Source organism: Crinia signifera, chromosome 9 (genome assembly GCF_055691185.1).
Source record: "Crinia signifera chromosome 9, ASM5569118v1, whole genome shotgun sequence".
NCBI classification, from domain to species: Eukaryota; Metazoa; Chordata; class Amphibia; order Anura; family Myobatrachidae; genus Crinia; species Crinia signifera.
Window position 1 is genome coordinate 107,378,944 of NC_139225.1, and position 17,408 is coordinate 107,396,351.

At 45.1% G+C, this 17,408-nt stretch overlaps 1 protein-coding gene across 7 annotated transcripts in view; it reads left to right on the forward strand.

Moving 5' to 3' along the window:
- Positions 1 to 17,408, forward strand: part of ATP11C (ATPase phospholipid transporting 11C (ATP11C blood group)) — a 151,855-nt gene that overhangs the window by 76,448 nt on the left and 57,999 nt on the right. For all 7 annotated transcript variants that reach the window (XR_014460722.1, XM_083159462.1, XM_083159466.1 and 4 more), the window contains exons 8-13: positions 3,628 to 3,675; positions 3,768 to 3,832; positions 6,379 to 6,460; positions 8,861 to 9,011; positions 10,022 to 10,219; positions 17,190 to 17,339. Coding sequence is in view for 6 of the 7 variants with exons in the window: in XM_083159462.1 (XP_083015588.1) it covers positions 3,628 to 3,675; positions 3,768 to 3,832; positions 6,379 to 6,460; positions 8,861 to 9,011; positions 10,022 to 10,219; positions 17,190 to 17,339 (694 nt within the window). In the remaining variant the exon portion in view is untranslated. The remainder of the gene's footprint in view (positions 1 to 3,627; positions 3,676 to 3,767; positions 3,833 to 6,378; positions 6,461 to 8,860; positions 9,012 to 10,021; positions 10,220 to 17,189; positions 17,340 to 17,408) is intronic.

Genomic DNA, 17,408 nt, shown 5'->3' on the forward strand with positions numbered 1-17,408 from the left:
TGACCCAGTGACAGGTATGAGGTATGAGTGACAGGCTGTCGGACGGGCTGGGCTGGCTGGCGGGCGGGTCAGAGAAGCTCCGGCGTACCGATCGCCGGAGCACAGGTACAGGGGGGGGGGGACAATGACTGGGGGGACAGAAGGTGGTCACGGGGGTGTCCCGTAGAGGTGCTGCGCCAGTGGTGCACACCTGGACACCACTGGCGCGCACCTATTGTATAGCAGTGGGATTGTGCTTGTGCTTGTGCTGTTTGCCTGAAATACCGTTTCAGACAAACTGTACACATTCACATTGCACAAAAAACGGCAAGGAACCGTGTAGGACTCTGCTTTTTACACGGTTCGAAATGCCAGTTAATTTAAAACGGTAAATTGCCTGTGGTGCATTCACAGTGCACCCTTAAACGTTTTAAAAAGGGAAAAAAACGGCAATATACCGTTTTAAAAGTGCGATGTGAAAGGGGTATGAATGGCATTGAAATGGTATTTAGTAAAAAATAAAGGTTAGAGCACTGTGATAGGCTGTCCCTTGTCTTGTGTCCCTTCCCTGAACCAGGAAATAAGCTGTGGGTAGAATCGTGTTCAGAGGTTAAACGGCTTGACTGGTGATGTGACTGGTACTTAAACTGTATTTTTAAATGGTAATCTGCTGCAATATGAACACTAGACCCGTTTAAAATACCATTTAAAATTACAGTTTTTCAAAACGTTTCAAAATGTTTTATGTGATGTGAAAGCTACATTAAAGTACTGGTAATCTTAAATGGTATTTATAACGGTATTAGCATTCCCACTGCAGCAGATTACCGTTTTAAATACCATTTAAGTACCATTCCCATTGCAGGTAAAACATTTAAGCTGTTCAAAACATTTTTACAGCAGAAATGAGTGCCTGTCATTTTAAATGGGCTTTTCAGGGTTAAAAAGGCACACACTGTGTTGGGGATCACCACTCCTGCCAGTACCTAAGCAGGGATGCCAGCCGCACCGTGGGTCCCTGCCTGGGGGTAAGTGGGGGTGCCAGCTGCGCCGGAAGTTGCATGACTTCCCAGAGGTGGGAGGGGGTTACTAGGATGCCTGCCCTGCCACACTGGGCATCGCATGGCTTGCCCAGGGGTGGGAAGGGGTTGCTGGGATGCCTGCCACACTGGGACTTCCCTGCATAGCCTGGTGGTGAGTTGGGATAGAGGGGTTACCAGCAGCACCGGGGGTCCCGATTCTTAATGGAAGGGGAGCGGGGGTTGCTAGGGTAATGGCCGTGCCGGAGATTACAAACCCTGTGCTGAGCTGGCAGCCAGTTCCAGGGATGCCTTCAGCCTGGGCGCATCCAGGGACAGCGGCTGCCGCGGCGTATAGATTCTTTGCCGCCTTGTGATCTGCCGCCGCCTGAGTCCTCCTGCGCGTCTCCACGCTGCAGCCAGCCTCACTGGACTGGACTCCGGGTCCGCGATCTCTCCCCGCCCGCCTCCACAACGTGCACCTTCCCAGGCTCACCGCAACTCCACACACGGCAGCAGACACGCTGGCCGCAGCCTTCCTACACACTTGGGGATTCCGGGCACGCAGCGTCCTGGAGCCTGCAGGGATCCAACGGAGGTTAGTCCTAGGGGTACCGAGGCATAGAATGCCAGCAGCTCATCTCTGGTGTAAGAGATGATCGCAGGGACAGGAGTTAGCCCGGAGCAAGAAGAGAGTCGGGACAAAGGCAAAAATCGGTACATTCGGTACAGTGTTAATTTGCCGGTACAGACCGTTAAAAAACGGTACTGGACCGGCAAATTCGGTACAGTTGGAGGGTTTGCTCTTCTACAATCTTCTCCCCACAAATTTCCTGGTTGTGGGGAGGGTCAGAACACAGGCAACAGCCTATCACTGAATTGTAGCCTGTTGTTATCACTAAATAACATTTAAGAGGCATTCCCACTGCCTCAAAAACGTTATTTTAGCGTGTAGGACTCTGCTTTTAAAACGGGTTGAAATACCATTTAACTTTAAACGGTATTTCAACTCTGGCAATTTCCCACAGCAGCCTTAAACGGTATTTTGCACTGAAAAATCGTCAATTTACCGTTTTTGAGCTGCAGTGGGAAAGGGGCATCATTCTTATTATTACTGCAAACACACATAAACAAACTGTGTTTATTGTGTGTGTTGGTGTAACAAAGCTCTGACATCATATGCTCCTTGGTTCCTTATCTCTTTCATTTTTTGTTGAATTAATGACTAGAATATATGTAAGTAATAAGGGATGTTCATGCTGGTATATAGATCATTCAACTTGCATTATAAAAGCTTTATAAACATTAAAACCTGATTTAACACCATTACTACAGGTGAATGACTAGAAGTGTAACTGCAATTTTCAAGCAGGCGTTTCTTGTGTCTACTTAAAAATTGCCTCACATGAGGCCTTGCAAATACTGTGAATGCTGTGTAAAATGCTTCACCACCCCCAAGGCTTTGCCAGCCCCTTGGGTAGGTATCCTGACTATTTGTTTACAGCAAAAAGATAGACACCATTAGTTAGACAAACACAAAGGTCGACACTGCCATTAGGTCAACAGTGTCTAGGTCGACAGTCAAAAGGTCGACATCATTTTTTTTTGGCAGCTTTGCCGGGAGTCAAGTACAGGGGAATTCTCATGACAGGTCGGTAGTTCTCGCGAGATTCCTCTTAATCAACAGTAGCCGGAGACTGTCAGTCCTATTCTGCAGCAGCCGCCGGAGCGTGGGACGGCTGCAGCAGGACAATTTGTAAGATAAATTTTTACATATGGCCCCCGAAGGATTTTTTCCCCATACAAACGGCCCTTGGCACAAAAAAGGTTCCCCACCCCTGATCTAATGGCTGTCTATCTTTTTGCTGTAGATCCCTTGTCCCGCATCCCCTTGGGTACAGAACCCAATGCTCAGGGCTCTCTAGTGGTCCTAGAGAGGTGGTGGAACTCATTTCCCTTTACCACTTGATTCTACCACCTCCCTTCCCCCATTAGGAAGAGACAGTGCCATTGATAGAGTTTTTAGCACCCCTTTCCCAACTATAATGCTTGGGTGTTAGAATTACTGTGCTGGGACAAGGTGAAGGTTGACTAGTTCCACCTCACAATTACAGGTGGAACTTCGTACCACCCATTCCAGCTCACTTTAACCCCTGCCTATGCTGTTTATATACTGTAGGCCATTTTTAGGCCGTGAAAATGTTGGAAGTGTCCAGACTGACCCCATATGGTCGTCATGTGAAAAAGGTTGGAACAGAAATGGTTGTATGTGTTCAATTATAATATAGATCATTTTCAAGGCAACATAACACTGTTTAATGTATCAGTTTTGAGAAATGTCATCAAAAGCAAGAAAATTTATTGTGTTCATATCCAAAGCCTCATTTCTTCCCCGCCCCCTCCCCCATCCCTACCACCTATAGCATCTCTGCAGAGACTGGCTGGCAATAAAGATGACCGTGAAACCACCTTGTGACTTGCCACAGCCGCATTTTATTCCAGATCGCTTGTTCTTAGATCACATATGCTACATTTTGGTCATTTGTGAGACCAGCAAAGCTGCTCTGCTCACATAGATGCCCATTTCCATTTCTTTTGGTCTCATCTATGCTTTGAATATTTTTTTCAGGTTCGTTGGACGAATGAACATATATGTTAACCAGGAGATTAAAGCAAGGTATAATATTGTCAGTTTTACTAGTAGTAAAATGTCCAAACTTTTTATCCTTCTTATCGCCAACTTTCTCGTTCAATCTTTGCTCTCTTTAGGTCTTTGGGACCTGAAAACTTGCTGCTGAAAGGAGCGACCTTAAAAAATACAAGGAAGATTTATGGTAAATATAGATTTGAATATGCTTTAACCCTAGTCTTCGCCTAATCGGGCCAAATTGGATGTGTTTGACATCCCCCCGACCCTATGCATAGTCCCGTGCGCATCGTGTCGGACCCTACAGATTGAATGTGCTTGAGGCTGGATTGGATCCATCAGTGGCACATCGCGGGTAGTTTTTAGCACCCACAATCAATGTTCCCTCTAAGATGTGCGCGCGCACACAACTCGCCGAGCGCGTGCACATACATTACAACCTAGCGCACACATGTATGTTGCCACCCGCCCCCCGCACAACTGTCAGAGCTGGTGCTGTCTCCAGGCATGTTTTAGTTAAGCGGTCGCGCAGGGCGCCACCATAGTGAAGCCTGGAGCCAGCCTGCCTGCTCTATGCGCGCTGTGCGATGCCGGCATCTGACGTCAGGGGGGCATTTATGTACCTGGCACTGCTGGGGGGCATATTATGTGTAGCTGGTGCTGCTGGAGAAAAATAGAAATAAAAACAAATATAAACATATATTAAATCTATGTCGATATGTGTTATTACATGTGTTATGTTTGCTTAAAAAAAACTGATGGTGTGCCTTGGCAATTTTAAAATCTTGTTTAGTGTGTCACGACTTTAAAAACATTGAAAATCACTGCTATAGCCTATACGTGTGGTGTGTGAAGTCTGTAAACATTCAAATTGCTTTATTAACTCATATTTTATACTATTATGTGACGCACAAAAATTGCAATTTCCTTTTAAAGTTGCACAAAGCTTCTTAAAAATAAGAGGGAACATTGCCCACAATGTGTTTGGTCCGATCCGTAGGTGAGTGTCAGTGGTGAAGCACACATCTCTGTGCAGGGACAGACAGCGACGGGGAGCTGGTAGCTGTGGGGTCTGGGCAGCTGGTAGCGGCAGGTGCCGGGCAGCCGGGTGAAAAGCGGCTGCTGAATTAAAAAAAAAAAAAATTTTTCAAAAGAATTCTCTCAGCCAATAACCGGCCAGCCGCCTAGCACTTGCTGCTACCAGCTCCTTAGGACAAATCAGACTAGTGTTTGGGAGCCTTAAGTGTCTATGCATGGAAGCAGTGTGGCCAAATTACCAGCAGTCGAGATCCTGATAGTCAGAAGACCAACAGTGGGATTCCGACAGACAGAATCCTGACACAGGATGGTAATTACAGGGGCTGGAGTTAAGGTTGGACTATGTGATGGGTGGGTTAAGTTTAGGCATATGGAGGAAAGGGCAGCTGCCTGCTGGGGCGGGAGGCTGATGTCACAGGACATCAGCCGCCTGCCCCCTTCTTGGACTGCTACAGGTCTAATGTTGTGTACACACGATGAGATTTGACATTAGATTTTGACTATATAGTCAAAATCACATGCAGATCATATGCAGATCGCACAGGTTTTTTACCGCGCTCCTGTGACAGCACAAATCGAAACCCAGATAGACAGGGCAGTATTGACTATATAGTGCAAATCATATGCAGATTGTATGTAAATAGTACAGAGTTAGCAAAGATTGCATAGCACTCAAATCTATGGTGTGTACACATGGTGAGATCCCCTTGCTATTCGACTTAAGATTCAGGTGCTATGCAATCTTTGCTATCTCTGTACTTTTAACATACAATTCATACAATCAGCATTAGATTTGCAATATATAATCAATGCTGCCCTGTCTATCTGGGTTTCGATTTGTGCTGTCACGGGAGCGCGCAACGGGAACGAAAGGTAAAAAACCTGTGCGATCTGCTTACGATCTGCATGCGATTTTGACTATATAGTCAAAATCTAATGTCAGATCTCACCGCGTGTACACACCGTTAGTCAACCCAGACTGATTTTGCTACCCTGCAAATTGATTTGTATAATTTGTAAAGTGGTGAGGATGTGCGGACCATGGCGGGGGGTGGGCAGCCTCCCGGCAGCGGGGAATGGGATTGCAGCAGGTAGATCACATACAAAAGGACTAAATGCGATATGTATCACATGCAATCCTGCTGCCTGAGAAGCCTGGGCGGCTCAAGGGGGATCGGCTGCGACTTCTCCGGGAGATAAGTCGCAGTAGTGTATGTGGGGGAATTAATGCTTTCAAAAATAGTAGTGTTAATAGTGAAATGAATCATTATCATCTGTTTGATTATAGTTGATTACTCCTACACGTGACTACAATCTTACAAAATCCCTAACTAGAGTGTACCTAGAAGAATTAATGCAGTTTGAAAGCAAAGCAGGATCATGCCATATATGGATTTAATTTTAGATTTCTCATGCGTTCCTTCCCTTTGTATTTTGTTAATTGATAAATATAAACTATTACACTATTTTTTTTAAAACATTCTTACTATGCATCATTTTTATTGCATACGGGCCACAACTTTTTTTTTACAGTACTGCAGATGGCCACTGTACCGGCATCTACTGCTTGTGGTTATGATTGTTACAATAAAGATCAGTGTATTGTTTACAGAGCTTTTCCAATGTAAAATAAATGGAAAGTACTATTTGGCTTTGGGTATGTTTGGTTATTAGGCTGCCTTTAATGTTTTGCAGGTGTTGCTGTATACACTGGCATGGAGACCAAAATGGCTTTGAACTACCAAGGCAAGTCGCAGAAACGTTCCGCTGTTGAGAAGTAAGTCTGATTTATATAAACACTACTTTGCTAAAGTTTATATTCTCTGTTCCCGCGTCCACTGGTGACGTTCCAGTTACAGATTGAGACAAATAGTTGTCCTGTGCATTTCCTCTAGTCACAAGGACAAGGTCATTTCTTTTTCACACTTTATTTTAATAAACCCATCGGGGAGATGTATAAATATCTGAAGGATTTCTCTGTGTGTTTGGTGAAGGACAGACCATAGATGCTATTATTATTATTAATGTTACTGTGCTGTGCTGCATATAAAGTTCCTATACTGTTGTTCAAATCATAACATTTTGTTCAGGCTGACATTAAAATACTTTAATTTCAAATCTAGAGTCAATACTATGCATTATAGGTGCATCATTATAAACTGCCTTTGAAAAGCACCTTCAATCTCTAGGCGGCAGTTAATTAACAGCAACTTCATAGTAACTCTGTAACGATAAGCAGTCAGTACTATTAGTCAACAGACGGAAGGTCAACACCTAAAAAGTTTGACATGCATTAGATAGACGCATTAAAAAGGGTCAACATGGGAAAAGGTCGACATGCTTTTTTCATTTTTTTTTAACCGACTTACTTTACCATCCCAGTGTGCATAAAGGGAGAATACAATAGTGAGGGGACATCTAATACGGTGTCTATGTCTACATAGACACCAAAACACCTGAAAAACTCATGTTGACCTTTTCCCATGTCGTCCTTTTGATCGTGTCAGCATTTTGCCTATGTTGGCCTAACGCATGTCAACCTTTTTTGCGTGTCCACCTTCATCTGCCTGTCGACTTATTGACTGTTGACATTATGCATGTCGACCTAATGATCCCCATCCCCTCTGTGACTGGCTGTATTTATATTGCTCCTCTGGTTGCCTGGGAAAACATCTCTCAACTAGAAAGCCAAAAAAAGACACTACATCCTCATATATCATAGGCAGACCCGACATTGAGCAGTGACACCTCACAGAACTTTAGGGGAGGTAAGCTTTGTTTAATTATGCCCCATAAAGGTTCTGCAAAAACAAGCAAAGCTCTACGTCCCATAATACTTAGAAATGCTCCCAGCCGCACATATGACCGAACCTCGCTGCTAAATATAGTAAATCTGTTAATTATAGTAAATCTGCCCCTGAAGCACTTATGTGAATGGGAATTACCAGCAGAAATAGGTCTTGTCTGTACCACAGGAAGGAATATGAAGCAATAAGGTTTCTCTTCTTATGATTATTATTTCCTGCGTATTTCCTTTCCATAGAGATATGTCAATTTATTTATATTATAATTTATTGTGGTTAAATGTTAATAAGAGGATGTAAAGCTGGGTAAACATTAGACTTTTTATGTGAACGATAACCGGCTCGGAGCGACAAATCCGGTAGATCGTCCAGTGTGTACGCTCTCACGCGATGCTGATGTTCCTTCCCGCCAGTTGTTTTTCCTTTCTACTGATCTTTTGAAAAAGTAGGAAGATTTGTATGTATTGTTAACAACCGCATCATCCTAGATGTTGCCACTGCCAAAATGTTTTGCAAGATGGCATATAGTATGTAGGCAGTAAATCATTTCACTGGCAGTTCAAAGGAAATCGTTGACGACATTGCATCATTTGCATGTTATCTAAGGTGTACTCAGCTTTAAAATACAGCCAATACTGGCAGCTTAGAAAACCAAATATTTAGAAAATAAAATCTCATCGGCAAAATGTACGGTGCATGGACAACAGTAGAAGGGAGAGTTTGGCATGCGATGTGAGTGATGCTAGGTCACTCATCACACAGCGCTGCACAGTGATTCGCCAGTGACGTGGACTGAGCAATCGTCACTAGCGATTAAGTAGATTTATCCAGCACACTGGATCTTAATCGTTGAGCGATGGCGACGTGCGGGGCCATGCATCACTATCTCTATGGCCACTACACACTGAGCGATGTAGGGACATTTTCAAAGCGATCTAGTCAGATCTCTTAGCCCTGTAATCGCCCCATGAGTAGGCCCCTTAAGGGAATAGGGAACTTCTAGCAGCAATGATAGGATTAAACTAAATGTGTATTTGTCACGGCTCCATGAACTCCCTCCAGTCACATACTTACCGTGTTCCTGGCAGCCACTCCCAATCTTAGAATGATGTCCTGTCTTCCACTCCCCAACACCCCCCCAGCCGCCGCCGCCACGTCCAACATCCATCTCCCACCCATTGTCTATGCTGCTGGGAGGGTGAAGGGGCTGTAGCCATCCATCTAGCGGCATTATTTTATAGATATCAATATATGATAATATATTATACACCTACTGTATGTAATCTTACAAAGTTTTGTATTGCTGTGAAGCATGTGTCTTGGAGATGATGTTGCCACCACCACTGTCTACATGTCTTTCCTTTTGCTTTCAGATCCATAAATGCTTTTTTAATAGTGTATCTATCCATCCTGGTCTCCAAAGCATCTATATGCACTGCTTTAAAATATATATGGCAAAGTAATCCCGGCAACGATGAGCCCTGGTACAACGAGAAGACTCGCAAGGAAAGAGAGTCGTTCAAGGTAGCGGATTTGTTTATTTCATTACTTTGTGCCATATTATATTACAACTGTGGGCTGATATTTGTTACACTTTTTGTTTTACGGTTTCATGAAAATGTATGCTAATGCTGATTGGCTTTACATAACATAACAGAAAATGACAGTACTAGGTTTTATGTGACATTGTGTAGATGTCATTGGCATGGTGTATTCAGAGTTGCAGTGACATGCTGTTTTGTGACAAATGTTAAGGTAGCGTTCAATGCTCACGGTGCGGATATTGCAGTCTGTCGACCAGACTTCAGGTGTAATGGCAGCATGTCATATGTGGCTCACAACAGATATAGGGCCAGATGTACTTATCTTGAAAAGAGATAAAATGGAGAGTGATAAAGTACCAGCCAATCAACTCCTAATTGTCATATCACAGGCTGGGTTTGAAAAATGACAAGAGCTTGTTGGTTGTTGGTTTATCACTGTCCATTATATCACTTGTCAAGGCTTCATACATCTAGCATTGTTCTATGTAACACACAAAAGTTCTGATGACCGTGTGTTTTAAGCTACACAGTGGATGTTATGGCACATGTGCTAGTTTGTTCTATGCTATACATTACACATGACAAGGCCGGGTGATGTCGGCATGGTTAACACTGCCCCCTATGATGTTGTGTACTTCTGTTGGTACAGTGTTCCCTGGCATTGTACACACGTTGGCACTGGTTTGCCTGTGAGCGTGCACAGATATTGCAGTGCTGGATAGTCCAAAGGAAGGGATTCCATCTGACCTTTAACTACGGGGGCAACAGATGTCTGTATGAAATACCAGTAAAGCTTAGCACTGCAGTCTGCTTGCTGTTGGTTGCACAGGGAGTAGAGTGTAATCATCCCATATTGCATAGTGCCATACAGCAGTGCTGGTTAATGTGTCTTTTTATGCTCACTTAAAAATATTGCTAGCATCAATCAGCTCCAAGTTTCTTACTTTGCTGTAGGTATTTTTTGTCATTAGTGATGTATTTTTGTTTCAGATACTGAAGATTTTTACAGATTTCCTGTCCTTCATGGTCCTTTTCAATTTCATCATCCCCGTGTCTATGTATGTCACTGTGGAAATGCAGAAGTTTTTGGGTTCCTTCTTCATTGCGTGGGATAAGGACATGTACGACGAGGATATAAAGGAAGGAGCTTTGGTGAATACGTCTGACCTGAACGAGGAGCTTGGGCAGGTGAACAAAGTCATACTTGTAACCTAGCAAAGTTCCATGCATAAATGATCTCCAAAATGAAAGTATACTAAATTATTTTGAATGTTAAAATTGATATGGTCTAAGCTAGCTTGAAATGAGAAAGCAAAAATACTTAATGAAACCACACTTTTTAATGGTTTTTCAAATATACTTTTACCCCTACTCTTTGGTACGGGATATTGGCAGTAATACCAGATCTGGCATCCCAACTGCCATAATCCCAACACAAATGATAAACTGAACTAATCCTAGCCCCACCCCCAACCCTCCCCTCCAGCTGCCTATACCCACACTACCCCAAGCAGCCTTCACCTTCCCACCCACATCCTATCCCCCCCAAAGTAGCCTACACACGCCCCCTGCATTTAAACCCTTTCCCACCCACATCCTATACCACCACCATCCCCACAAGCAGCCTACACATACCCCCGCTTCCTTACCCTAATTTATGTTCAGGATATTGCGGATGACGGGATTTTCACATATGTCATTAACCGCTGGCATCCCATCCATCAAGATTCCAACTGCATCCCTCCCGCACCCAGATTATTGCATTATACTAGGGGTCCTCAAACTATTTTGTTTTGGGACCTCATTAGACAATAAGAATAATGACAGGACCCCAGAAAGTTACTGCAGAAGGTCATAACATCACATGTGTAGTCAGCAGACAGCACATACATGGCAGCATTGTGGAGGCACATAATCATGGGAGGTGTCTAAAATGACAGACAATTCAACTGATTTTTTTAAACTTCTTGAATCACTGAGATGAGAAAAGTCATCAGCCTGATGGTCAGCAACATGGAGTCGCGACTCCATGCTAAGAGTGTCAGGACCCACAGTTTGAGAACCGCTGCATTATACAGTAAAAAAAAATTCATATGTTTATAAATCCAATCCTTAAGTAGTCCTAACAGTTTATGTTTTCTCTTTCAATGGTCCTGGTGACACAGCTTCACATTGGGATGTAGGAGGGTCCGCAGGAGCCAGGCACCTATCCTAAAGCTTTTGGAGGGTAGGCTCCTCCCCTACTGCATCCCAGATTCCTCAGTTCGTGTTAGGTGCCCACTGGAGTGGGTGCTATTCTAAAGGGCTGCCGGAGCAGCCGAAGGAGTAGAGCTAGTTAGGGTTTTTATTATTTTATTAACTTTTACACTAGCTAGGTAGGCACAGTGTGAGGATTCTCATTAGTGAATCCTCACACTGCTAGCGCAGCAGGAGCTGACAGAAGCGAGTCCTGTCAGCTCACTGTGCACGAGGGAGACGCTGTCTGGCCTCCCTGTGCAGCGCTTACAGCTTCTTTTAAGAAGCTGCCTGGGCTCCGGAGCGCTCTGAAACCGGCTTCACGCTAGGTGGGGATCATGGGGGACAGGCACTCCGTGATGGCGGCGGCCATTTTATGCGGAGCTTACACACTGAGCTCCTGATATGAGAGGACAGCAGTGTTGTTACAGGCATGTTCCGAGTGGTCCCCAGCTGAGGGGGAGATACTGGAACAAGGAGATCCTACAATGGGAGCGGCTGTCTGGGGGTAGTTGGCGCCAAAAGTCACAGACCCCGCAGCAGCAGGGACTTGGTCCCTTCCCTCACTCTGTTTTGGCGCCATTCAGAACGCTTGCAGCGGAGCTGAGCTGGCTTACAGATCCTGACAGAGTGATTGGATTTCCTGGGCATCGCTTTCCCCATTCTGAAGACTACAGAAAGCTAAGTGAACTGAGTATATTGGTTCTGTATATAATGTTTGTACATTTAATGCTGGGACTGTGTCAATTGAGAACATCAGGTCTGAGCAACAGCCTGTGGTCTTGGGGGAGGGAGCCTAAAATGCATTGAGCGCTTGCAGTGGTTGTACACTGAGATTTGTCCCTGTGGGGGGCTTATGTATTTATATGCGCTGCTGTGAAACCCATGGGGAGTGAACCCCAGAGGGTAGTACATCGGAACTTGCATGGGCCAAGCCCTAGGCAGGTCTGAAAATGCTTTGGTGCATTACTGGACAGGCAGAGTGATGGCTGGTAACTTCCCTAGACCATTGCCATTCTCTCAGCAATCTTTTAGCTCTTTGCCTCGGACCCAGACAGATCCTGACTGATTACAGGTCATGCAGGATACTGCTATGGGAATCAGCAGGTTTAAATTACTTGTTGCACAAGTTTTATGGTTATTCTGTGGGGACCCCCAAAAAGGTCTTATTCAGGGCCATTATTAGCTGCTGATGAGGTAGGAGAGTACACAGAACCAAACCAGGGTGATATTTCTGAAGAGTCCTCAGCCTCAGGGGTAGAGGATTTTATTACTGCTGTAAAACAGGCATTAAATTTGTCTGTGAAGGATAAACTCCTGCAAAGGTTGTTTTTTATGAGACAGCGTAAAGAATCTGATATCTCCCTGCAAAGGGGCCTGAAAAACCCCGATAAAAGGCTTCAGATACTTAAAAGATTTCTAAGCCTGTACCCCATGCCTGAGGCGCATGCTGACCTCTGGAAAAAAGTCCCAGTGGTAGATGCTTCTGTGGCACGTGTATCAAGACCTCAGGTGGAGCCACTGTGCTACCAGTACAAGGGGTAGCAGCGTTTAAGGACCCCGCAGACAAAAAGCTGGAGGGTAACCTCAAAGCATTATTTTAAGGGGTGGGATACACCCTACGCCCTCTGATGGTTTCAGCCTGGGTCTCTAAGGCCATGATCGTGTGGGCCAGAAATTTGTGCACTATTTTACACGCTGACCCTTGTGTGTTATTGCTTGCAGAGAAGCTTAAAAACGGCTGCAGAGCATGTATTGGAGTCTGAGAGGAAGCTCTCAAAATGGCTGCCAGAGTTTCCACAGTGTCTGTAAATGCCAGGAGAGTGCTCTGGCTTAAGGCTTGGGAGGCAGATAATGTGTCTAAGAAAGCCTTAGAGACAATAGCTTTTAAAGGAAAGCTGTTATTTGCTTCTGAACTGGAAGAGATTATTAAGCAGGCCACAGGTGGCAAAAGTACTTTCCTGCCAGTCCCTGCAGCCAAGCAGACATCAAGGTTTTTTGCTTTCAGGCCAGCCTTGCGGCCCTCCCTTAGAGGAGGTGCGTCTTTCCGAGGGCAGCCCTTCAGGGGAAAGGTCCTAAAGTCTAAATTTGGTTCCTTTCATAAGAAACCAAACACAAAGGAGAGGACAAACCATCTGCATGACTGCCAAGGGTTTTGCCCGGCGGTGGTCAAGATGGGGGGACATCTGACACTGTTCAAAGATGCATGGGCATTGTTAGACCGGGATTCTTGGGTGTTAGAAATTATAACCCAGGGTTACAGAATTCCCTTCAAGGGTCTTCTTCCAAGAAGATTCATTCCCACGCGAATACCAAAAGGGGCTCGGCTCCGTACAGCTCCCTTGGGAGCGGCTCATTCTCTTTTAGAGAAGGGTGTGGTGATCCCGGTCCCCAGAACGGAATGGAAAAAAGGCTTTTATTCCACTCTGTGTCGGGTGTCCAAACCAGACGGGTCTTTCAGACCGATTCTCAATTTAAAGTCGTTAATTATCCATTTGTGGGTAGACCATTTCAAAATGGAGTCTCTACGGTCAGTGCTGTGAAGCCTGGACCAGGGAGAATTTTTGGCGTTCATGGATGTCCAGGACGCGTACCTTCATGTTCCTGTTCACCCAGGACATCAGGCTCTATTGAGATAGGAGACCATGCACTTGCAATTCCAGGTGTTGCACTTCGGCCTGGCCACAGCGCCAAGGGTATTCACCAAGATAATGTCTGTAATGGCGGCTGTGCTTCGACTGAGGGGAAACACTGTGATCCCATATTTGGACGACCTGCTGTTCAGAGCGGAGTCAGCAGACATGTTGAAGAGTCACTTGGCAAAAGCCATTGGGTTTTTGGCAGGCTCACGGCTGGTTTTTAAACTTACAAAAGTCTCAGTTGGTGCCGTCACAGAGACTCCAATTCTTGGGGGTCATTCGGGTTACCCATCTACATCGGGTATTTTTACCGGAGGCAAAGGCCAGGGATCTGGTTGCCTTAGTCCAGGAGATTCTCAGCTCTCGGAGCACATCAGTATGGAGGTGCCTCAAGCTGCTGGGGAAGATGGTGGCGTCTTTCGAGACGCGGCAGTTTGCCAGGTTCCACTCTCGGGTGTTCCAGTGGAATATTTTGAAGGCTTGGTCAGGAATCACACAGACCATGAAATCCGAACAGATAGTGCTGTCTTCGGAAACTCGAGCCACCCTGAAATGGTGGACAGACGTGGACTCCCTTCAGTGGGGGTCGGTCACTGCAGTCCTGGAGCTGGCTGGTAGTCACTACCGACGCCAGTCTCAGGGGCTGGGGGGGGCAGTAGTCTTGGATCTGCGTCTGCAGAGTTTGTGGACTCCATAGGAATCTGCCTTACCGATCAATATCTTGGAACTGAGAGCTGTGTGGAAAGTGTTTTCTCTAGCGGGAGACAGGTTGCAGAGGCTCCCTTTAAGGATTCAGACCGACAACGCCACAGCTGTGGCGTATCTGAACCACCAGGGAGGCACACGCAGCAAGCTGGCTATGTGGGAGGTGCCCCGAATCTTCTTGTGGGCGAACCAGAATGTTCCAGCATTATCAGCAATATTCATACCAGGAGTGGAGAATATAGAGGCCGACTTCCTGAGCAGGAAGGAGCTGATGAAAGGGAAATGGAGCCTGAACCCACAAGTATTCCACCAGATTACATGGAGGTGGGGAACCTTGGAGGGGGACCTGATGGCATCCAGATTCATCCATCAGGTACCCAGGTTTTATGCCAGGATGAGGGATCCACTGGCAGAAGCAGTGGATGCCATGTCTATCCCCTGGGAGGGGAATTCTTTTTATGTTTTTTCCACCAGTTCCAATGTTGGCAAGAGTGTTGAAAAAGATACAGGCCCGGACAATTCCAGTAATTTTAGTGGCCCCAGATTGGCCAAGGAGGTCCTAGTACTCGAGGCTTCAGAGATTCTCTGTGGACTCATGGCGTCTACCTCTGAGGTCAGACCGTCTAAGACAAGGACCGTTTAACTATCTGGATTCAGCTTGATTAATTTTGATGGCCTGACTGTTGAAACCACCATTTTGAGGAATATAGGATTCTCAGAGGTGGTGGTTAACACGATGATTAAAGCCAGAGAGTCTTCTGTAAATTATTATAGGGTCTGGAAGACCTATATTCAATGGTGTGAAAGATAGAAATCACACACATCCCGATTTAAAATGGCTAAAATTGTTGGAGTTTTTTACAGAATGGACTTTCCTCTGGGATAAGCCTTCAGTAACTCAAAGTTCATATCTCGGCCTTGTCAATTTCCTTCCAAAGAAGGGTTGCATTAATACTGGAAGTCAGACCTTCCTGCAGGGGGTTTCTCTATTGAAACCTCCCTACAAGCAACCAGTAGCGCCAGGGGAATTATCTCTGGTTCTGGAGTACCTTAAAAAGGCGCCTTTTGAGCCGTTAAGGTTGGCTGACCTTAGTTTCCTTACAGGGAAGCTGGTATTTTGTTGGTGGTGGCGTCAGCAAAAAGAGTATTGGAGTTGGGAGCTTTGTTCTACAAGTCTCCCTCCCTTATATGTCATGATGATAGGGCTGTCTTTCGGACAGTACCCCAAGATTTTTACCAAAAGTAGTCTCTGCTTGTCATCTAAATCAGGAGATGGTTCTGCCTGTGTTTCAACCCCCAGAGGGTTCTAGGAAAAGGGACAAATTGAGGAATTTGGATGTTGTGCGCGTCTTGCGCGTTTAGTTGGACAGAGTTAAGAGTGTCAGAAAGACTGATACTTTACTGGTTTTGTATGACATACACAAAATTGGTTGGCCTGCTTCTAAGCAGACCATTGATAGGTGGTTGCGCTCTGTTATTGCGTTCGCATATACTAAAGTTGGTAGGCCTGTACCGGCCAGGATTAATGCGCATACCACCAGGTCGGTTACCACCTCTTGGGCGGTTCGACTTGGGGCAACAGCTGAGCAGGTTTGCAGGGCTGCCATTTGGTCATCTGTTCATACTTTTGCCAAATTCAATAGGTTCCATGAGTTCGCGTCGGTGGACGCATCATTCGGGCGAGCAGTGATGAGAACTGCAGACCTGAGCGTACCCACCCAAAAGGACCGGCTCTGGAACGTCCCAATGTGAAGCTGTGTCACCAGGACCATTGAAAGAGAAAAAGGGATTTTTGTAAGAACTTACCGTTCGAATCCCTTTCTCTGATATGGTCCTGGTGACACAGCGATCCCTCCCTTACGCTCAGTAAGTATGCCAGTGTTCATGATGTTTCATGTTATAATTGGTTGAAAAGTTAAATTTAAAATTGTGCATATAATATGTGCAGGCGTTGTACTGAGTTAATGTATTCCAGTGGCTTTGAAAGATTGAACTGAGGAATCTGGGATGCAGTAGGGGAGGAGCCTACCCTCCAAAAGCTTTAGGATAGGTGCCTGGCTCCTGCGGACCCTCCTACATCCCAATGTGAAGCTGTGTCACCAGGACCATATCAGAGAAAGGGATTCGAACGGTAAGTTCTTACAAAAATCCCTTTTTCAAGATTTCTGTCGAAGTAAAGAGATAATAAGATAATTTCTAACCCAGCAAAAAAAATGTATTTACCTGTGAATAATTAAAGAAATGCAGTAATCACGAGCTGTTAGAAGAACTTGAAAATTGTAAATGAAACCCATTGTTTTAAGAGGTGACAGAAGGTGGGTTAGTGAGAAGGCCAATGGCAAGCTGCATACAAGGGCTTTTAATTAGTCCTCAAATTCACATATAACCACCCCACAGAAGCTTTGTGACCAGGACTGTAAAAGGAAGCGACTGAAAGAACGCTCCTGCTAGGCACAGAAGTATGTTAGTTATCTGTCGTGCAGCTTTATAGAATGGCGCATTCTTACTGACATTAATAATAATACAAATGATTAATGAATGATTAACTGATTAAACTCAAATGGTATTTCTTTCCAAAGGTGGAGTATGTGTTTACAGATAAGACTGGCACTCTGACAGAAAATACGATGGAGTTTATTGAATGCTGCATAGATGGCTACAAATACAAGGACTCTGGGGATGAACTGACTGTAACCGATGGTGCCGGAGTCTTTGGGAAAGCTTCCAAGGTAGGTGATCTATGTATTCTAAAGTACAATTTGTTTAATGAACTGTTACAATCAGGGCTGGTGATAAGG